This window comes from Apium graveolens, chromosome 6, assembly GCF_009905375.1.
Source record: "Apium graveolens cultivar Ventura chromosome 6, ASM990537v1, whole genome shotgun sequence".
NCBI lineage: Eukaryota > Viridiplantae > Streptophyta > Magnoliopsida > Apiales > Apiaceae > Apium > Apium graveolens.
In genome coordinates, this window is record NC_133652.1 from 180,898,905 (window position 1) to 180,921,768 (window position 22,864).

The window sequence follows — 22,864 nt, forward strand, 5'->3', positions numbered from 1 at the left end:
ATATTACTAGAGGGTCATCAGTCTACTATACACTATAGAGGACCGGAGATAAACACCAAAATCAGTTGGTTATGTTTAATTATTTGATAATTAAGTCTAGTCAATTGGTCTTCCTTTTGCCTTTTTTTGCCGATTATTTGATTGAAATCTGAAATCTGCTACAAAACGAAATGTCTTTCCGCAATCAGTGTCACTACAGGTTAATCGACCTTCACATATATAAACTCTGATATTTTTAGTCCGAGTCAAGGCTCATTCAAATGTTTACGTGCATCCTCTCCTAGTGCATTCCAGGGGACATTTATCAAAGCATTATACTCTCTAATGTCGAAGTATATATTGGACGGAGGAGTACATACTTGTACGGGGTAAGCTTCTTTCGACAACCTTTTTATCGAGCACAGACTTTCCAGATCATTTTGGAGTCGAAGTTCATAATGCAACCCTCAATATTAAAAACATACTCGGTCACCTCCTATAATTTCTTGGTCCTTTTGATAGCTCAATCTTGAATTCCGGCAGTCCACTTCGCTCTCCTAGTACATGTGAGCTTCTCTGTGATGCACTTCTTGCTACAACTTTGTCAATAACAAAGTTCCAGAGCATCTTCCTGACCTTTTTTAGTTATATTTATGTGTTTGGTACTTGGGCCACTGATAATGCTCCTTTCTCCAATCTATCGAAATTATCTTTTTCCGTTGGTGTTTTGAAGGACATGTGGTGTGGCGGGTAATTTGCAAAATAATGCCCGATGGGGATGGTGGCCGTCAAGCACCTCCGGCATGAGAGTAAGAAACTGATGGTGGAGAATAACAAGAAACAATAATCGGAAAATAAATGCTTGATGTATGAGAGTTAATATGAATGCTAACATGGTGAGAGTAAATGTGAGAATCAGAGTGTGAGAATTCGAGTGTCCTTGCATTTGTGCAACTTACATTGGTATTTATAATGTTTGGTGTTATCTCCCGTTACCTCATACTCCATAAGTTTGCTCCTTTCTTGGTGATAATCATGACATGATGGCGTGTCTCTTTTTATGACTTGCTGTGATATTAACTGCTTTCGTGGAAGCTTCTTCTTGTTCGTGAGTGTTAGGGCGAAAACACGCACTAATATTCACGCAAGTATACGCGTTCGCAAGTAATATAGAATACTTTCTAGTTCGTTCCCTCAGAGACTCAGACTAAATTATTGTCTAATTAAACTCACTCACCAATGTATGATTACTTCTCAATGTTAAGATACTAACACTTAAAATTGTTGATTAAATATTAACTATAATTAACTACTTAATTAATCACTTAACTAATACTTCAATTTATCAATAATAAAACACTCATGAGATCACAACTTCATTATTACTTCCTTCTATAGCCATTGTTATGACCTTTAGCATGTGACAGTGATGATATTAATCGAATAACACGAAACTGATAAAAGCCAACTTTCATTGTACTAATACCATTCTACCAAGCATCCACAATTAAGATAGAAGTTGAATAATCATCAATTATGTTGAGTTCCCATATGTCTACAGAAATTGACAACACAACGATTTAAGCACAAGTTATTCCTTTTGATTACATAGGGCAAATAAAACTGTTAGAGTTACCCACTAATCATGCACAACGTACATAAACCTACGCTAGCATGGCAAGTTCTAAATCTCAAGATCCACCGTCGCTTCACAAGAGATTAACACCCTATCTTATATGTTCGTGACGCACATAAGACGAATACGCACAACCAATACTAGATATCATGCAATCATCACACACTAAAGTATTAAACAATTAACTAAAGAATTCCATAATAAATCCGTTGCAACCCCATGATCACGATTAGCCCATAATAGCACTTATCGTCATCATGGGTTCATATGAAATCATGATAAACAAACACAAGAAAATAATAACTAAACTTATTATATTAAAACAGAGTACGTCACAAGAGTAAATAAGTTCAAAGCAAGAAAACTAGCATCCAATGTTACAATGAAACAAGAATCACAAGAAGATATGCTTCCTCTTCGTTGCGGTGTGCTAAATCGGTCTTCTTCCTTATCTCCTTCGCTCCTTGCGTAAAAACACAATCTTCTTCAATCCCCCCTTGTGAAAACATCTCAAATCTACTTATATAATAGTCCCATAAAACTCAGATTACATAGAAGTGGAAACCAAACAGAAGTAGAAGTCCTAAAATAATCTGTGTTTTTTCCCGACCCTGCGCGGCCGCTCAGCATAGCTGAGCGGGCGCTCAGCTTGCTGCGCGGCCGCTCAGCAATGCTGAGCGGGCGCTCAGACCTCTACTGGAAAAATTCTGATTTCGCTCCATTTCTTCGTCGTAATCTGCCCGTTTCTTTCCTCTCGCAATGGTGAACACATGCCAAGGCTTATTCTTGATGATTCCTCCCCCGAAATGCAACTAAAACCCTGAAATGCATAAACACTAGAAAAATGCATCAAATACACAAAATACTTGATTTCAAGACACCAATTTAAGCCATTTTAAGACGTTCTAAGTGGTATAAAATGCCACTTATCACACCCCCAAACTTAAATCGATGCTTGTCCTCAAGCGTCACAGACTCAAAAACAAACAAAAACATGAATGAATGCAATCTATATGAAAATGCAGCGATCCCCCTTACTACAATTAACCAACCAAATTGTCACATCTCAACGAATGCAGTTAGACAACTAAAGATCAATAAACTCATGCAAACGGACATACAGCCAGAAACGTGGTGTGTGCAAATGCTTAACAGATATGCTTCGGAACTAGACCAATTACTATGGCTAGACTATCCTCAAGGCAATCCTACGATTATACAAAGAATAAAAAAATTCTAGGCACAAAGTGATATACAACACTACAAGAACTCTGGAGCTTACTACGGAATCGTGCTTTTTATTTACAACTCAAATGCTTATTTGACCGTGCAATGAGTGAGGTCCACAAAAGACTTATACAATGAGCGTTAGGTTAGCGGATCCCAGAATCTAAAAGCCTTAGGTCACTAGGCACAAAGTCCCCTAAGAACTTAATAACTCGAATACCAAAGAGCCCACTCTTGATCAATTATGCAATTTTTTTTTATGACTTCTGAGCAAGTGCGTTTCGCTCCATCTTGCTCAACCCTAGACTACTCGCACCATATGCGAGCCGGCTACTAGCCATTTGACGCCTAGCCACAACTAGCAACAACTTCCATATTTTTTCTCCAAAATTTTTTCTTTTTCATGCCTTTATCACTAAGAACCTATAGTCGAATTCTAAGCATAATAAGCAGATTGACCTTGAAAACAACCAAATCATAACAACAATCTAGCCCTTACGCATTCTCTAAGACTTAGTGGACTTACAATTGTTTCTAGCATGCATATCAACCTACACAACTTCATATCACTTTAATGCTATCACTACACTCGCATCAATATCACAATTCAGTCGATAAATCATTGCAAAAGGGATCATGGTACATGCATGAGCTACATGACATTCATAACAAACAAAAAAAATAAAAAACTATATGGCATAAATTATGCAACTATATGAACTAAACTATCATGAATATGCAACTAAATGACACACACACAATATTCCTTAACTACCACCCCCAAACTAAAAATCTTCACTGTCCTCAGTGAAAGTAGTAGAAAGGAACACAGGGTATACCTACTCGGAGTCATCATCATCATCACCCTCAGTGGGTGGAGTATCAGGCGGCGGGTATGCAGAGTCCTCACCAAAAACTGGCCACTGGATATCAGCTCCAAGGCCTCGAAAAGCAGTCCGTAACGCAAGGGTGAGCTCCTGAGCAAACCTGCTCTGCGTCTCATACATGGCATCCATCCGCTGTGAAAGCCTCCTATACTGGGCATCAACCATCCCAGCACCCTCCTGAGCTCTCGAAGAACCAGCCTCATCACGCCCTAGCCTAGCCATAGTAGCACCTCGTGCTGGACGCCCTCCTGGAAGACGATAACCCAGCCCATGCTCCTCAGGCTCACCACCGGTCCACTCCTGCATCCCATTTAGAGTGCCAGAATCAATCGGAGCTACTGGCAACTGCAACTGCTCATGAGCCGGCCAGTTCACTCCCACTGCTCGGTATAGCTTCGTAACCGTAGATGCATAAGGGATGTTCATATGTTTCGCTCCCCTCAAAAACTTCAGAATTCCTTGGTAGATAAACTCACCAAGGTCCACATAGTATTCCTCATTCAGAATTCCCCATAACAACTGTGCTCTCTCAACTGTGACCTCGTGTGCATGCGAAGAAGGCAAAATATTAGCACAAATAAATGCATTCCATGCACGGGCATACCTGTTCATGGCGATCGCCGGAAAGTGACGATACTCATTAGTGCTGGTCCTGCAGGTCCAAACTGTGCCCGGTCGACAGAGAGTCGCACAAATCAAATCCAAGTCAAAATCCTCAGCAGTCTTTTCATTCCAGTCCTCCTCCTCGGGCTTCCTCTCTCGCTGTCCAATCACACGGCGAATCGCCGCAGGATGATAATCAACCGTCAGCCCTCGGACCACAGAAAACCCATTCTTTTCGGCCTTTGCGTTCGCGTAGAACTCGCGAACAATGCTCATCGGTACCGCTTCGGGTGACTCACAAAAAGCTATCCACCCCTTCTCTGCAATCATGGGCAGCAACTCACCATCCCTCCCCGATGGTAAAAACCCCCTCTCCTTCAGAATCGGCTTCCCCAACAGCCTAGTGTACTCCTCCTCCGCGGCTCTGTCAGTTAACCGAGGCCTTGCAGCAGTACCCCTTGATGAATCAGCAGTAGCAACTGTGCTGTTGCTGTCAATAGTGCGTGTTCTCTTGGGTGCCATTGATTCGTGAATAAAAGTGTGTAAGAACTGATTTTTGATGTTTGTGAGAGGGTTTAAGTGTAGGAAGTTCTGTGGGAGATATATAGGATAGGTGTATGTATATATAGGGTGTGGATTAGATTAAGGTTTGGAAATTAAGGGGTAACATGATGGGGTAGTGGGACAAATCGTGGGTTTATGGGCTAAAACTGTTTTTGTGTGTTTTGTTTTTTTTTTTTTCTGAACTGTAAAAAAATTTTCTGGTACTCGACCCCTGAGCGATCGCTCAGCAAAACTGAGCGGGCACTCAGCTTGCTGCGCGGTCACTCAGCAAAGCTGAGCGGGCGCTCAGCTTGCTGCACGGTCGCTCAGCAAAGCTGAGCGGGCGCTCAGGGTGTCACTGGAATTTTTTTTTCCAGCCCCTGTTTTCTGATTTTTTTGTGTTTTTGGATAGGTTATTAACTTCTAAGGGTTCCTGTAACAACAATTCATGGGTTGCCTCCCACACAGCGCTTCTTTTTCGTCATTAGCTTGACGTTTCGTACCCTTCTCAAGTAGTCAACAAAATGGCACTAACCACTTCTCGGTTTGCCATGTCCCCATAGTAGTGCTTCAACCGCTGACCGTTAACCTTGAATGCTTGGTCCGGATCATTCTCAAAAATTTCCACCGCTCCATGTGGAAACACAGTTTTGACAATAAAAGGTCCAGACCACCTTGATTTCAACTTCCCAGGAAAAAGTCGGAGCCGAGAGTTGAATAAGAGAACTTGTTGCCCTGGCACAAATAACTTTGGATGTAGCTTCCTATCGTGCCACCTCTTCACCTTTTCCTTATACATTTTGTTATTTTCGTATGCTTGAAGTCGAAATTCATCAAGTTCATTAAGCTGAAGCATTCTTTTCTTACCAGCTGCATCTAAATCCAGGTTCAACTTCTTCAATGCCCAGTAGGCCTTATGCTCAAGCTCCGAAGGTAGATGACATCCCTTACCGTACACCAACTGAAACGGTGACATCCCAAGTGGAGTTTTGTATGCTGTTCTGTAAGCCCAAACAGCTTCATCGAGCTTTAAAGACCAATCCTTCCTTGACGGACAAACAACCTTCTCTAGAATGCACTTTATCTCTATGTTAGACACTTCCGCTTGACCATTTGTTTGCGGATGATAGGCAGTAGCTACTCGATGATTCACACTATAACGCTGCATCATAGAATTGAACTTACGGTTGCAAAAATGCGATCCTTCATCACTTATGATTACCCGAGGTGTGCCAAACCTTGTGAAAATTTGCTTATGAAGAAAATTTAGCACTGCCTTTGCATCATTTATCGGTAAAGCTTTAATTTCGACCCATTTTGAGACATAATCGACTGCCAGCCAGATGTACTGATTATTGCAAGACGAGATAAAAGGCCCCATGAAATCGATTCCCCACACATCAAAGACCTCGACTTCAAGCATCACATTTAATGGCATCTCATCCTTCCTTGACAAATTTCCCACTCTTTGGCAACGATCACACCTTAAAACAAACTGATGAGCATCCTTGAACAAAGTAGGCCAGAAAAAACCTGCTTGCAGAATACGAGCTGCCGTCTTCTCACCACCATAGTGTCCACCATAAACCGTGGAATGGCAGTCTCGTAATATCCCCTCCGTCTCACAGAACGGGATACATCTCCTGATTATCTGGTCAGCTCCCTGTCTAAACAAATATGGTTCATCCCACATATACCACATCACCTCATGCAGAAACTTCTTCTTTTGAGCGGATGTCAAATTAGGAGGCATTATATTGCTGACGAGATAGTTTACAATATCTGCAAACCATGGTTCTTCCTCCTGAATTGCAAACAACTGCTCATCCGGAAAAGATTCATTGATTAACGTCCTATCTTGTGAAGTAGAATCGGGATTCTCCAACCTAGAGAGATGGTCAGCTACTTAATTCTCAGTACCTTTTCTATCTTTGATCTCTAACTCAAATTCCTGAAGTAAAAGCACCCAACGAATGAGTCTCGGCTTCGAATCCTTCTTGGAAACCAGATAGCGAATAGCTGCATGATCAGTGAATACTGTTACTTTCGTACCAAGCAGATAAGATCGAAATTTCTCAAAACCAAAGACTATAGCCAAAAGCTCCTTCTCAGTAGTGGTGTAGTTCAATTGGGCACCATTTAAAGTCTTACTCGCATAGTAGACCACATGGAAGAGATTTTTCTTGCGTTGTCCCAGAACTGCACCTACCGCATAATCACTTGCATCACACATCATCTCAAACGGTTCTGTCCAATCTGGTGCTGTAATAACTGGTGCAGTGATCAAACTCTTCTTGAGAGTCTCGAATGCTGCCAAACATTCATCATCAAATTTGAAAGGCATATCTTTCTCAAGCAAATTGCACAACGGCTTAGATATCTTTGAAAAGTCCTTGATGAATCGCCGATAAAAACCCGCATGACCAAGAAAACTACGGATTCCTTTCACAGAATTAGGTGGGGGAAGATTTTCAATGACTCCCACCTTGGCCTTGTCCACCTCCAGACCCTTGCTAGAGACCTTATGCCCAAGGATAATGCCTTCACGCACCATAAAATGACATTTCTCCCAATTGAGCACCAAATTAGTTTCCACGCATCTTTTGAGTACGGCGCGCAGATTATTCAAACATTCATCATATGAGTGTCCAAAGACGGAGAAGTCATCCATGAACACTTCGATGTTATTTCCAATCATGTCAGAGAATATAGCCATCATACATCTCTGAAAGGTGGCCGGGGCGCCACATAACCCAAACGAAACTCTGCGAAAAGCAAACGTGCCAAATGGACAAGTGAAGGTAGTCTTTTTCTGATCCTCTGGTGCAATACAAATCTGATTATACCCGGAATAACCATCCAGAAGACAAAAATACTCATGACCCGCCAATCTGTCAAGCATCAGATCAATAAATGGAAGAGGGAAGTGATCCTTCCTTGTGGCTTTGTTCAATTTTCTATAACCCATGCATACTCTCCATCCTATAACTGTTCGAGTAGGGATGAGCTCATTCTTTTCATTTGCAACCACAGTGATACCTCCCTTCTTAGGTACACATTGTACGGGGCTCACCCACGAGCTGTCAGAAATAGGATAAATGATGCCTGCATCTAGCCATTTCAGAATTTCTTTCTTCACCACCTCCTTCATGATGGGATTCAGTCTTCGCTGCTGTTCCACAGTTGGCTTACTACCTTCCTCTAGCAGAATTTTATGCATGCAATATGAAGGACTTATCCCCTTGATGTCTGCTATGGTCCATCCTATAGCCGATTTAAATTCTCTCAAAATCCTTAAGAGCTTGTCTTCCTCACTACCTGAAAGGTCAGATGAAATAATAACAGGTAACGTAGATGAATCACCTAAAAAAGCATACCTCAAGTGCTCAGGTAATGACTTGAGCTCCAAGGTAGGTGCTTCCTCTATTGATGGTTTAAGCTTCCCTTCAGCGTTCTTAAGGTTAGAAGTACCAAGAGATTCAAATGGTATGTCCAGCTTTCACTTCCAGGGAGAAGCGTTCAGATATTGTAATTGCTCGTTGCTATATTCATCATCGCTGTCAAAATCCCCCACTAAGGCCTTTTCCAATGCATCAGACATTAGCATGTGATCGAGTTCCGAAGTAACCGCAGAATCAATCACATCCAATTTTAAGCACTCCTCATCTTCTGTAGGGAATTTCATTGCCTTGAATACGTTGAAGGTCACATCCTGATCTTGGACCCGCATAGTAAGTTCACTTTTTTGCACATCTATCAAGGTACGGCCAGTAGCCAAGAAAGGCCTTCCCAAGATTATGGGAATCTTCTTATCTTCCTCAAAATCCAGAATAACAAAATCTGCAGGAAAAAAGAGCTTATCCACCTTGACGAGCACATCCTCAACTATGCCCCTTGGGTAAGTAATGGAACGGTCAGCCAATTGTAGCGACATGTATGTGGGTTTTGGATCAGGCAGATCCAGTTTTTTAAAGATCGACAACGGCATCAGATTAATGCTTGCTCCCAAATCACAAAGGCACTTGTCAAAAGTCAGATTGCCAATGGTGCAAGGAATGGTGAAGCTTCCTGGATCTTTCATTTTTGGTGGTAACTTTTGCTGCAGAACAGCGCTGCATTCTTCCGTGAGAGCAACGGTTTCAAGGTCATCCAGTTTCACCTTCCTTGAAAGAATAGTCTTCATAAACTTCGCATAACTAGGCATTTGTTCAAGAGCCTCAGCGAAAGGTATATTGATGTGAAGTTTCTTGAACACCTCCAGAAACTTCCCGAACTGTCTATCCAGCTTTTGTTGCTGCAATCTCTTAGGAAAAGGTGGTGGAGGATAAAGCTGTTTCTCCCCTGTATTAGCCTCAGGCAGAGTGTGTTCAACAGTAGTCTTCCTTGGTTCTGCCGCTTTCTCCTTTTGCTTAGATTCTTCATCTCTAATTTCAGCTTCTACTTCTTTTGCCTTTTCAGAATCAGCTACTTTTCCAGACCTTAAGGTAATAGCCTTGACTTGCTCTTTAGCTTCCTTCCTGCCTGGTACTTCCGTGTCACTGGGAAGAGTGCCAGGTTGACGATTGAGCACTGCATTGGCTAATTGACCGATTTGATTTTCCAAGGTCTTGATAGAAACCGCCTGACTCTTGTACAACAGCTTAAGTTCCTCAAAATCAGCACTAGTAGGGGCAACTGCACTTCCCTATTGAGGATATGATTGCCTTGTAGCATACTGTTGCGGTTGCTGGAATCCAGGTGGGTTAAACTGTTTACTCACTCCTTGCTGATATGGTGGTTGAATAGCATTCTGATTATTCCCCCAGCTGAAATTTGGATGATTTCTGTTGTTAGGATGATAGGTCGCTGGCACAGGCTGCTGTTGTCGCTGATAATTATTCACATACTGAACAGATTCGTTGACAAGAGAACACTGATCCGTAGCATGAGAACCTGCACAAAGCTCACAAACCATAGCTATTTGATTAACTCCATACGTAGCCAGAGAATCAACCTTCATTGATAGCGCTTGGAGCTGGGCTGCAATAGCGGTGGCTGCATCAACTTCCAGAATACCTGCTACCTTGCCTGACGTCATCCTCTGAGTTGGGTTTTGATGCTCATTTGCAGCCATCGTCTCTATAAGATTATACGCCTCAGTATAGCTTTTAGCCCATAAGGCGCCTCCAGCTGCTGCATCGAGCATGGGCCGAGATTGGGCCCCCAAACCATTATAGAAACCAGTGATCACCATCCAATCCGGCATTCCATGATGTGGACATTTTCTCAACATTTCCTTGTAGCGTTCCCAAGCCTCGCACATAGATTCTGTAGGTTGCTGCGCAAACTGAGTAAGAGCACTCCTCATGGCAGCAGTCTTTGCCATCGGATAAAACTTCACTAGAAACTTTTGCGCAAGATCTTGCCACGTAGTGATGGACCCAGCTGGTTCAGAATGTAACCAGTCTTTAGCCTTGTCCCTCAGTGAGAATGGGAAAAGCCTCAACTTGATAGCCTCATCAGTCACGCCATTATACTTAAAAGTGCTGCAGATCTCGACAAAATTCCTTATGTGCATGTTGGGGTCTTCAGTTGCCGCTCCTCCAAAAGAAACAGAATTCTGCACCATCTGAATAGTGCCCGGCTTGATTTCAAAGGTGTTAGCTTGAATAGCCGGATGAAGGATGCTTGACTGAATGTCATCAATTTTAGGCCGAGAAAAATCCATAAGAGCTGGATCAGCTTGAACAATACGATCTCCCATATTTACTGGTTCTTTCTGCTCAGTTCCTGAATCCGAATCCTCAAAATCTAACTTCTCCGAAATATCAAGAACTTCGTCTGTCTCCTCAGCTGTATCTAAAGTCCTCTTGCGAGCACAAGAACGAGTTTGCATAAACGCTTGCTAAAGTACCTGAAACACAACCGGAAAAAATAAGTAACTACTACATCCTAATCACTGAGTCCTAATGACAAATGATGGTAAGTACATAAACTAAACAAATACGCCGAGTCCCCGGCAACGGCGCCAAAAACTTGTTAGGGCGAAAACACGCACTAATATTCACGCAAGTATACGCGTTCGCAAGTAATATAGAATACTTTCTAGTTCGTTCCCTCAGAGACTCAGACTAAATTATTGTCTAATTAAACTCACTCACCAATGTATGATTACTTCTCAATGTTAAGATACTAACACTTAAAATTGTTGATTAAATATTAACTATAATTAACTACTTAATTAATCACTTAACTAATACTTCAATTTATCAATAATAAAACACTCATGAGATCATAACTTCATTATTACTTCCTTCTATAGCCATTGTTATGACCTTTAGCATGTGACAGTGATGATATTAATCGAATAACACGAAACTGATAAAAGCCAACTTTCATTGTACTAATACCATTCTACCAAGCATCCACAATTAAGATAGAAGTTGAATAGTCATCAATTATGTTGAGTTCCCATATGTCTACAGAAATTGACAATACAACGATTTAAGCACAAGTTATTCCTTTTGATTACATAGGGCAAATAAAACTGTTAGAGTTACCCACTAATCATGCACAACGTACATGAACCTACGCTAGCATGGCAAGTTCTAAATCTCAAGATCCACCGTCGCTTCACAAGAGATTAACACCCTATCTTATATGTTCGCGACGCACATAAGACGAATACGCACAACCAATACTAGATATTATGCAATCATCACACACTAAAGTATTAAACAATTAACTAAAGAATTCCATAATAAATCCGTTGCAACCCCATGATCACGATTAGCCCATAATAGCACTTATCGTCATCATGGGTTCATATGAAATCATGATAAACAAACACAAGAAAATAATAACTAAACTTATTATATTAAAACAGAGTACGTCACAAGAGTAAATAAGTTCAAAGCAAGAAAACTAGCATCCAACGTTACAATGAAACAAGAATCACAAGAAGATATGCTTCCTCTTCGTTGCGGTGTGCTAAATCGGTCTTCTTCCTTATCTCCTTCGCTCCTTGCGTAAAAACACAATCTTCTTCAATCCCCCCTTGTGAAAACGTCTCAAATCTACTTATATAATAGTCCCATAAAACTCAGATTACATAGAAGTGGAAACCAAACAGAAGTAGAAGTCCTAAAATAATCTGTGTTTTTTCCCGACCCTGCGCGGCCGCTCAGCATAGCTGAGCGCCCGCTCTTGCTGCGCGGCCGCTCAGCAATGCTGAGCGGGCGCTCAGACCTCTACTGGAAAAATTCTGATTTCGCTCCATTTCTTCGCCGTAATCTGCCCGTTTCTTTCCTCTCGCAATGGTGAACACATGCCAAGGCTTATTCTTGATGATTCCTCCCCCGAAATGCAACTAAAACCCTGAAATGTATAAACACTAGAAAAATGCATCAAATACACAAAATACTTGATTTCAAGACACCAATTTAAGCCATTTTAAGACGTTCTAAGTGGTATAAAATGCCACTTATCAGTGAGTAATAAAAGGATGAAATGGTCTTAGTTCACGAGATAAGAGTCTGCTATCAGGAGGGTAACATACTTGACCCAGAAGATGGTATGGTGGTGGAGGAGGGTATCATTGGTCTGGGAGGTAAAACATTATCTTACTTCACATTTATTAGTCAACTTGTAGATACGATAGATTTGCCATGTAATGACTTGGGGCATAATTTGACACGGAGGATAAAATGGTGAACTCAAGGCGGGTATTATCATTGCCCCCCACTCCTGCAACGTACTTTAGTGAGTTGGAGGAGTAAATGTATGACCTTGATGGGACTTGATATTCGTGTCTTTAAATATTTTTCCTTGCGTTGTAACCTTTGCCTTGTTGTACCGCTTTTAATTTATATCACAATGAGAACTTGAGGGGTATGTGCTTCATTAGTCCTCGTTGCATTGTAATATTTTTCCGAGGAATGAAACAAGGTTTTCTCCTATATTTGCTAGTGAGAATTTTATTTTGAGTTGTGTTTTTCCCCGGGCATTACTAGCGAGTTATGCCCACTAGTGATGTCTTTAGAAATAAAAGTTGAAACTTGTCTAGGTATTTGGAGGGTGTGAGATGTGTTTGGAGGAAAGGAAATGAAATTTGGTGTCTCCCTAAATTTGACCAAGTTCAAATTGATGCCCCGAGGCGATGTTAGCGGGTAGTGCCCGCTAGTGACGATCTTATAGCCAAGTGTCCGCTAGTGACGACCTTATAATTGAAATATGAAATTGGTGTAAGTTTTTGTAGGAAGTAGATAATTTTTTTTGTATCCCCTAAAACTTGACTAATTTCAATTTAGTGCCCTAGCGGGTAGTGTCCTCTAATGACAACCTTAGAAAAAAATTTTAAAATTTTATGTAAATGTTTGAATAGAAGTAGATTTGTTTGGAGAGAATAACTAAATTTTGTTGCCTCCTTGCAATTTGACTAAGTTTAATTTTGGTGCCCCTCAGATGTTATTAGTGGGTAATACCTACTAATAACGGTCTTATATATAAACTTTGAAAATTATGCAAACTTTGAAGGGTGGTAAATTAGTTGAAGGAATGTAAACAAATTTTGGTGTCACATGAAATTTTTATGTGTATTTTGGTGAAAGATACTTTGAATGAGGGTATTGCAAGAAGGTAAATTTTTTTGAATGATGGTATTTTATATATATTTTGGAAGGAGGGTAAATTTTTTTAACCCTCTCTTAAAATTATTCTAAGCGTGAATTGGTGCCCTCCTTGTAGTTTATATGTATTTTGCACCAGGGTAAATTTTTTGAAGGAGGGTAAAAAATTTTGATGCCCTTTTGAAATTGTTTTAAGTGTGAATTTAGTGCCCTCCTTATAGTTTATATGTATTTTGGAAGAGGGTACTTGAAAGAGGATAAAAATTTTAACGCCTTCTTGAAATTTTTCTAAGTTTCAATGTGCTGCTCTCCTCGTAGTTTTTATGTATTTTGGAGGACGGTACTTGAAGGAGGTAAAAAAAATTTGACGCCCTCTTGAAATTGTAATAAGTATAAATTTAATTACAAGTACTTTTAATTCTTCAAGATAGACAAGAACTGTCTATATTATCTTTTTCGATTCCACCAACTTGAAGAGAAAAAATGCGATTGTGTTAACAACTCTGTCGATTTGAACAAGAATGTGGCTTACAAGTAGAACAAGAAGAGAATTGACGAAAGCTTGATACTTGGCGTGAATAATGTCTTTCGTGGCACAATCTCATATTGTTTTCCTTGCCAAAACCTAAAAGTTATTGAAGATCAAGAGATATTGAACATAGAAACTTCTAGCCAAATTGAGGCATGCTATAAGTACTTGATATTAATCCCAATTGTTGGGAGCCTTGAAAATCTTATGACTTGCATCAATTGGAAGCCTTATGATAGATTAAGATTATCCATGCTTCAATTTTTGTCGAGGTGGAGTAGTCGTCCTTAAATAATTTCCATGTTGGACTACGGGCAACAAAATCCTAATTTAAAGATGGTATTCCCTAAGGATGTAGTTTCTACTTGGTTTCCAAAAGAAAAATTAACAATGAAATCTGATAGAGTTTAAGGTGTGATCGTCTTCCTTGGCTCATAAGAGGTTGTGAATTGAGTTAATTTCCCTGACCCAATTGTTCAAATTATGTTATAATGAATATTTTTGCTTTAAGATGACTGTCCCTCACCCTCCAAGGATACGACGAGGCGAGGAATGGAAATAGAAAAATTGAAATACTAATTTTTTTCCTATGAGAGGACCATCTTCACCCACCAATGAGGCGACAAGAGCGAGAAGTGGAGTCAGAGAATTTTGGAGATAGTAAATTTTTCTTTGCTCTATATTATCTTGCCTCTCCCACTGAGGGTGGTGAAAGCAGTTAAAAATTTTGAGACAATAATTTAAATATTTTGAGATTACCCTTCTTTATCCATTAAGGAGAGTTTAAGTTGTGATGGTCTTCCTTGGCTCATAAGAGGTTGTGAACTGAGTTAATTTCCATGACCCGATTGTTCAAACTTTGTTATAATGAATATTTTTGCTTTGAGATGATTGTCCCTCACCCTCCAAGGATATGATGAGGCGATGAATGGAAATAGAAAAATTGAAATACTAATTTTTTTCCTACGAGAGGACCATCCTCACCCACCAATAAGGCGACAAGAGCGAGAAGTGGAGTCAGAGAATTTTGGAGATAGTAAATTTTTCTTTGCTCTAAACTATCTTGCCTCTCCCACCGAGGGTGGTGAAAGCAGTTAAAATTTTTAAGACAATAATTTATATGCTTTGAGATTACCCTCTTTTACCCACTAAGGAGGTGTCAAGGCTAAGGAAAGGATGTAAGAAAGTTTTTGAGCTAGTAAAATTATATGTTTTGAGATTAAACTCCATCACTCGTCAAGGAGGCGACCAAGGTGAAGAAAGAAGTTAAAGAAACTCTTGAGATAGTAAAATTTTCTGCTTCGAGATTACTCTCCTTTACTCAACAAGGAGTTGGCGAGGGTGAAGAACGAAGTTAAGGACTTTTGAGATAGTAAAATTTTCTTCTTTAATATTACCCTCATTCATCCGTCGAGGAGGTAGTAAAAGTGAGGAAATGAGTTACAAAAAATTTTTAGTGTGTAAAATTTTTGTTCACATGGGTGTTCTTCTTGATTGACACATGTCAACTAATTTAAGGCTTTAGTTGATCTTGATTCACCGAGATTTACCCTCAATTTTGCGGAATGTAAACTTCAACTGACGGAGGCTCTTTTTAAGAAAAGACCCTTCTTCTAGCGCCAAATGATAATTCTCCTTTCTCCACTCTATCGAAATTACCCTCTTTCATTAATGTATTGACGGAGATGTTGTGTAGTTGTTGGCAGGGAATCTGTAAAACAATGCCCGACGGGGGTGCTGGCCGTCAAGCACCTCCGGAATGAGACTAAGTAACTGGTGGTGGAGAACAACAAGAAATAATAATCAAAAAATAAATGTTTGATGTCTGAGAGTTATTATGTCAGAGTGATATGAATGCTAACGTGGTGAGAGTAAATGTGAGAATGAGAGTGTGTGAGAATTGGAGTGTCCTTTCATTTGTGTAACTTACATTCGTATTTATAATATTTGGTGTTACCTCCCGTTACCTCATAGTCCATAGGTTTGCTCCTTTCTTGGTGATAGTCATGACATGATGGCATGTCTCTTTTTATGACTTGCTGTGATATTAACTACTTCCTTGGAAGCTTCTTCTTGTACGTGAGTAATAAAAGGATGGAATGACCTTAGTTCAAGAGATAAGAGTCTGCTGGAAGGAGGGAAACATCGTTGACCAGAAAGATGGTATAGTGGTGGAGGAGGGTATCATTGGTCTGGAGGTAAAGCATTATTTTACTTTACATTTATTAGTCAACTTTGTATATACGATAAATTTTCCATGTAATGACTTGGGGCATAGTTTGACATGGAGGATAAAATGGTGAACTCAAGGCGGGTATTATCATCCACCTTCCACCTTTTCCTAATTATTGAGGTCAAAATAAACATAAAGTAACTCAACGTCTTTCATATATTTGTAAAATTTGAATAAATAAATTTATTAATTAATAGTTAGTCTTTCCCATCAACAGTGTTATTTGGCAATTTAAAACCTACATACATAGTTAAAAAACATATATACATATCTTTATAAACTACTTAATTTTTACCTTAAATTGAGTAAGTGATAAAAAATGAATACTTATAAGTTAAGTAGGTGCTTAGATAAAATTACTTATAAATTAATGAAATACTTACTAAACTAAATCTAAGAAGATAATTAATTGATAAAATTATCTAAAGACATGCATTTTAAATTAAAAAGAGATTCAAAAACACAAATTGTAAAACACAAATGAAGTACTTACTAAACTATTCGATTAGCCCGGCAAAGGCTCTAAGTGTGTATACTCACACTATATAAGTCGTTGTAAACGTATAGGTCGCTCCCACTTCACGTTAAAATGACAAAATTCATGAAGGCCTGATACCCATGAAGGGCTGAAACCCGTGAAGGGCCAATACCCATGAAGGGCCTAAAGTACCCCGAGTCGCGAATAAACCATTATAACTTCCGCGAAAACTCAAGTAGTATTCCCGGAAGTTGGGGGAAAATGATATGGATAAAAAATATATCCTAAAGAAACATTAAATGTCTCAATAATTATGCTTGGAATTCTTGTTCAAAGCCCAATACAAATCAAGTTGGTCAAGGCCTGTTATAGACTAAAAAAGGCCCGTGTCTTCAAGGCCCACAAACAGAGGTCATCAAGGTCCAAGAAAATGAGTTGTTCATGGACTAGGACCAATACGGCTGAATGAAAAAAGACATGATGTCCAACATGGACACCAACTCCTACAAGGAAGGATCTAGAATCCCTTTCCTTGCAGGAGTCCTAATTACCATCTAAGTTGAAGACTTTTCCACCAAGTCTCCCAACACAAGTCTAACCCTAGACTCATCTCTATATAAAGGGCTCTACCCCTCAACCTAGAACTACGATTTTGGGTTGATTCTCTACAACATAGATATACGTAGGCATCTTGAGAGGACAACCAGTCCCCACCGCGAGAACGGCCATCAAAGCTCGAAGCTCACAAATCCTAACATTAAATACTAACGAACCCTAGTTTTATTCCATAATATTTGGCGCCGTCTATGGGAAAACAACAACAACCATGATACTCACACGAAGCAGAAACAACAGTGGAACTGACAATCCCATCCCATCACAAAAAATCTCATCAATAGTGAAGATACCCCCACACTCAACCTATGCTACCACCCAAGAAGGAACCCTTATAAAGGCATCTGAGGCTCAACCTCAAGGGACGAATCCCCCAATCCAAGATCCGCTACTAGAAATGAATCCAACGGCTCCTCAAGGGACGAATCCCCAATTTCAGCAACTACAAACAACGATAATCCCGCAACCCGTCAGGCTTGAGTACTCAATGATCGTATTTCCAGGGACCACCAACCCCCTTACGAGATGCCTCCATACCCCGAGGTCAGAGGAAGTGGACACTCTAATCGAAGAGAAGGACAAGGGAGGATGCCCCAATACGTCTGTGGCTTGGCTCCCATCCTTGAGAACCGAGAATTCTCTGGACCCTACTCAGCTAGAGACTCTGACTCATCGGATAATGAAGTCACTACAAAGAAGAGACGTGCTGGCAATGAGCCAATGCCTAGTGGTTATCAATAGCCCATAAGCACTCAAGAGACGATTCCCTAAGATGTACAAGAGGGGATCCGGGCTCATGAACGTGAGATCCAAAGGCTCAAACGTGATCTAAAGATGCACCAGGCACCAAGACCCCCACCCGTGGTAAGGTAAAGGGATTTTCCTCCTATCATAGACCTGAATGGTCCAACAGACAAAGGGTTGCGAGCCCAAGGGCTGACCCAAGTGATTTGATACCCCTAGGAGATCCTGATGATCCAAATCCACCATTCAATGAAGTGATAATGAATGCCCACATCTCGAGGAAGTTTAAGATGCTCACCATCAAGGCGTATGATGGAACTGGTGACCCGGCTAATCATGTTAGGACATTCTCTAGCGCCCTGTTACTACAACCCGTGAACAACGCTATTAAGTGTCGGGCCTTTCCTCAAACCTTGTCGAGTATGGCTCAAAGATGGTATAGCCGTTACCCCCCAATTCAATTGGATCTTTCAAAGATTTGAGCTAGGATTTCATCAAGTAATTTATTAGTGGCAGAGTACACGAGAAGAGTTCAGCTTCTCTCACGGGTTTAGTCCAGGGAGCAAAGGAGTCCCTTAGAGACTACCTAAACCGATTCAAGAAGAAGGCCCTGGAGGTTCCGGATCTCGACGACAAGGTAGCTATGATAGCTCTACAACAAGGGACTCAAGATGAGTTCTTCAAGATGTCCCTGGAAAAATGCCCTTCTGAAAGCATGCTATAGTTCCAGGATAGAGCCAGAAACTATATCAAGGTAGAGGAAAGTATGAAGAAGACGGTGGTGTATAATGATCCCGCAGGCAACAAGAAGCGGAAGACGGATCAGGAGTATGACGCCAAGGAAAAGTATCCTCGAACTGGAAAAAGCTCTGATTCCTCTTCTAAGAAGAATCAACCACCAAGGTTCACTGAATATGAAAGGTTAGCGCTCCAAGGAGCCAAATCCCAATGGAAATTAAGAAGGACAAAGTGTTCAGATGGCAGAAGCCACTAAGGGGAGACCCCGAAAAAAAGAGACAAGGGCCGATACTGTAGGTCCCATAAAGATGTTGGTCAGCTCAAGGATGAGATTGAGTATTTAATCCGAAGAGGAAAATTCAGACGCTTCACCAAGGTTGAAGAGGCTGGAGGCCAAAAAATAGATAATGATCGAAGAGATGACGATCGAAGGGGTAACGACAATGATCATAACCCACAGCCCCGGGGTCCAGTAATCAACATGATCTCAGGAGGCCCTACAACAACTAGGACTACAAGGAACTCTCAAAAAGCTTATACGAGAGAAGTAATGATTATAGTCAGAGAGCCGTCTAAGCGTTCTAAGTCAGAGATGACGCCCGAGTTCAGTGATCCCGACCTTGAAGGTTTGAAATTTCCTCGGGACGAACCTCTAGTTATCACTTTGATAATTGGAATTTTTCCTGTTATGAGGGTCCTAGTTGATAATGGAGCTTTCGTGGATATTCTGTTTCATAACACATTCCTAAAGATGGGGTATAATGACTCCCAACTAACTCCGTCCGACACACCTATCTACGGGTTTAACCAAGTGGAATGCCAAGTCGAAAGAGCAATAAAACTTCCCCTGACTATAGGAGAAGAGCCCGGAGAGGCCACACAAATGTTAAACTTTCAAGTTGTTAAGGCAGCCTCTTCTTACAACGATATAATGGGAAGAACCAGGATCCATGCATTTAAGGCCGTTCCCTCAATCTACCACATGGTGCTGAAGTTCCTTAAGAACGGTGTTGATGAGGTAAAAGGATATCAGAAAATGGCCGCAGTTGCTATATTACAGTAATAAGGCCCGATGAAACCGGGGGAAGGTTCTCCCTATAGAAGACATGGATGCCTGAGAGAATGAAGAACTTTGAGGAAAGCCAGCGGAGGATTTAGTCCCAATTCCCCTAGACTCCTTAGACCCCAAGAAGGTCACATATATTGGAACATCTTTGAACAAGCCCCTGAAGGGCCAATTGACAATGTTCTTATAAAAAAATAGTTATGTATTTGCTTAGATGACAGCTGATATGCCCGGGATTGACACCAACCTTATAAATCATAAGTTGAAGATCGATCCAATTCGGAAGGTCGTGAAGCAGAAGAAGAGAACTTATGCCCCTGATAGGCTGGAAGCCATTAAATAGGAGGTCGAGAAGCTCCCAAATGCTGGATTCATAGAGTAAATGCAATTTTCTGAGTGGTTGGCCAACCTCATAATGGTCAAGAAGGCCAATGGGAAGTGGAGAATGTGCATCAATTTCACTGACTTGAATTATGCATGTCCTAAGGGCTGCTGTCCTCTACCAAGGATTGATACCTTGATCGATACCACCGTTGGACACGAGATGTTGAGTTTAATGGATGGCTTCAATGGTTACAATCAGATCAAAATACACAAAGATGACACCCCTAAGGTATATTTCATAACTAACTTTGGTATCTTTTGTTATCTTGTTATGGCTTTTGGACTTAAGAATGAAGGAGCTACCTACCAGAGATTGGTAAATAAGATATTTTCCCATCTAATTGGAAAGACTATGGAGGTCTATGTTGATTACATATTGATCAAAATCCTAGCCAAGACCGATCATATTAATCACCTAAGAGAGGCATTTGAAGTGATGAGACACCACAAGATGATGTTAAATCCCGCCAAGTGCGCTTTTGGCGTTGGATCTGGAAATTTGTTGGGTCACATGGTCTCGAAGAGGGGAATCGAGGCCAACCTCAATTAGATCAAATCCATCCTAGACATGGAGCAACCATATTCCATAAGATATATTCAGAAGATGACCGGAAGAATCGCAGCTCTAGGGAGGTTCATCTCCAAGTCTGGAAATAAATGCCTACCCTTTTCAAAATCCTGAAGAAGGTGAAGAATTTTGAGTATACATCTGAGAGCCAAGAGGCCTTCAAACAGCTGAAGAAATACATGATTGAGGCCCCGTTGCTATCCAAACCTAGTCTGGAGGACATCTTTTACTTATACCTCGCTGTCTCTGAACAAGACGTGAGTGTCGTCCTGGTAAAGGAAGAACAGAAGCTTCAAAAGCCCGGCTACTATATGAGTAAAGTACTCCACGGAGCGGAATTGAACTATTCCACTACTGAGAAGTTTATGCTTGCCCTAATCGCAACTTTCAGGCCCACAAGATTGATGTCCTGATGGAATAACCATTAAGGAACATTCTTCATAGACCAAAGTCAAGTGGAAGGCTCAAAAAGTTGGCGATTGAGTTGGGTGAATTTAACATCAAGTACAATCCTCGAACAGCTATCAAGGCTCAGGCCTTAGCAGAATTCGTGGTTGAATGCATCATTAGCAATCAAGAAGTCGGGGGCCAAAAGATAGTAACCCTAGAAGGAGAAGAAAAAGAGAAATATGAAGGTGTGACTCTGAAAGAGTACTGGGTTCTCCATTATGACAGAGCGTCCAAAACAAAATCTAGTGGTGCAGGCCTAGTATTGCAAAGCCCCGAAGCTTTTATGATTGAGTATGCTTTAAAATTGGACTTCCCAAATATGAATAATGAAGCAAAATACGAAGTTTCAATAGACGGCTTAGACTTGGATAGAGCCATGATGGCAAAAAATCTTAAGATTTGTGGAGATTTGAGACTCGTGTTTGCTCAGGTTAATGAAGAGTTTGATATCAAGGATGATACAGTGGCCAAGTATCTGGGAGTCATAAAGGGAATACTTACTCAGTTTGATGAGTGTTACGGTGAACATGTTCCGAGAGGGGAGAACACTACGGTCGATAACCTTTCTAAGTTCACCTCGTCTGAAATCAAAAATTACCCGAGAAGTATCTACTTCCAGGTCCTGAAGACCCATACTATACATGTCATAAATTTGATAGCACTAATTAGTGTGGCGAGTTGTTGGATAGATCCAGTCAAAACTTACCTTGAGACTGGATGACTCCCTGACGATGCCCATAAGGCACGTAAGTTGTCGGTGAGAGCATTGAGATATTCACTTATTAAAGGTCTTCTATATAAAAGGTCTTTTTTTATTCCATACTTAAAGTGTTTGAGACCTCTTGAAGCAGAGGAGACGCTTAAGGAAGACCATGAGGGGATTTGTGGACATCACTTGGGGGCAGGGCCCTCTCTCACAAGATAACTCGATTGAGGTTCTACTGGCCAATGATGTTAGTCGATGCAAAGACTTATATAAAGAAATGTGACATATACAAGAGTCATGCCCCGACAGTATGACAAAACCTAGAGAGGCTTACATCTATTAGCACACACATCCCGTTTGTAATATGGGCAATGGATATACTTAGTCCATTTCCTGTGGCATCGAGACAGAGGAAGTTCATTGTGGTAGCCATAAATTACTTAACAAAGTGGATTGAGGCTAAAGCACTAGCCAAGATAACCACCAAGCAAATTACCTAATTCTTATAGGAAAATGTGATATTCCAATTTGGTATCCCAGGCATCCTTATCACGGATAATGAGCGACAGTTTGATAATGCGGAGTTCAAGGAGTACCGTGACGATAATAGCATAGAGCTTCATTTTACCTCGGTTGCTCATCCACAGGCAAATGGGAAGACATAATTTGCTAACCGGAATATCCTTGATGACTAAATAAAAGGGACGAACACTCGAGGAACACTTGGGAGGATGAGTTACTGCATATATTTCGGGCATATCGAGCCACTCACAAAGTGACAACTAAAGCTACCCTGTTCATGCTGGCTTATAGAGCCGAAGTTGTGGTACCCCTAAAAATCACCCATGGATCGTCTAGGTTCAAAGCCTAAG

The 22,864-nt window shown here is 40.7% G+C and overlaps 1 protein-coding gene and 1 non-coding gene across 2 annotated transcripts; both read left to right on the plus strand.

The window, feature by feature from the left end:
- The first annotated feature begins 10,118 nt into the window (after positions 1 to 10,118).
- Positions 10,119 to 10,225, plus strand: LOC141669575 (small nucleolar RNA R71). The gene has a single exon (XR_012553848.1). It is a non-coding gene; the product is annotated as a small nucleolar RNA R71 (small nucleolar RNA).
- A 10,700-nt stretch (positions 10,226 to 20,925) lies between these two features.
- On the plus strand, positions 20,926 to 22,657 carry LOC141665619 (uncharacterized). The gene is made up of 3 exons (XM_074471605.1): positions 20,926 to 21,197; positions 21,281 to 21,891; positions 22,533 to 22,657. Exons 1-3 carry the CDS (start codon positions 20,926 to 20,928, stop codon positions 22,655 to 22,657), a joined length of 1,008 nt encoding a protein of 335 aa, XP_074327706.1.
- The last annotated feature ends 207 nt before the right edge of the window (positions 22,658 to 22,864 follow it).

Excerpts from the sequence above, each read along its gene's own strand:
- LOC141665619 (XM_074471605.1), top strand. The coding sequence starts at position 20,926 with ATGCCTACCCTTTTCAAAATCCTGAAGAAGGTGAAGAATTTTGAGTAT. Across the intron at positions 21,198-21,280 it reads AACTATTCCACTACTGAGAA|ACCAAAGTCAAGTGGAAGGC; the intron begins GTTTATGCTTGC and ends CATTCTTCATAG. Across the intron at positions 21,892-22,532 it reads AATCAAAAATTACCCGAGAA|GCATCCTTATCACGGATAAT; the intron begins GTATCTACTTCC and ends TTGGTATCCCAG.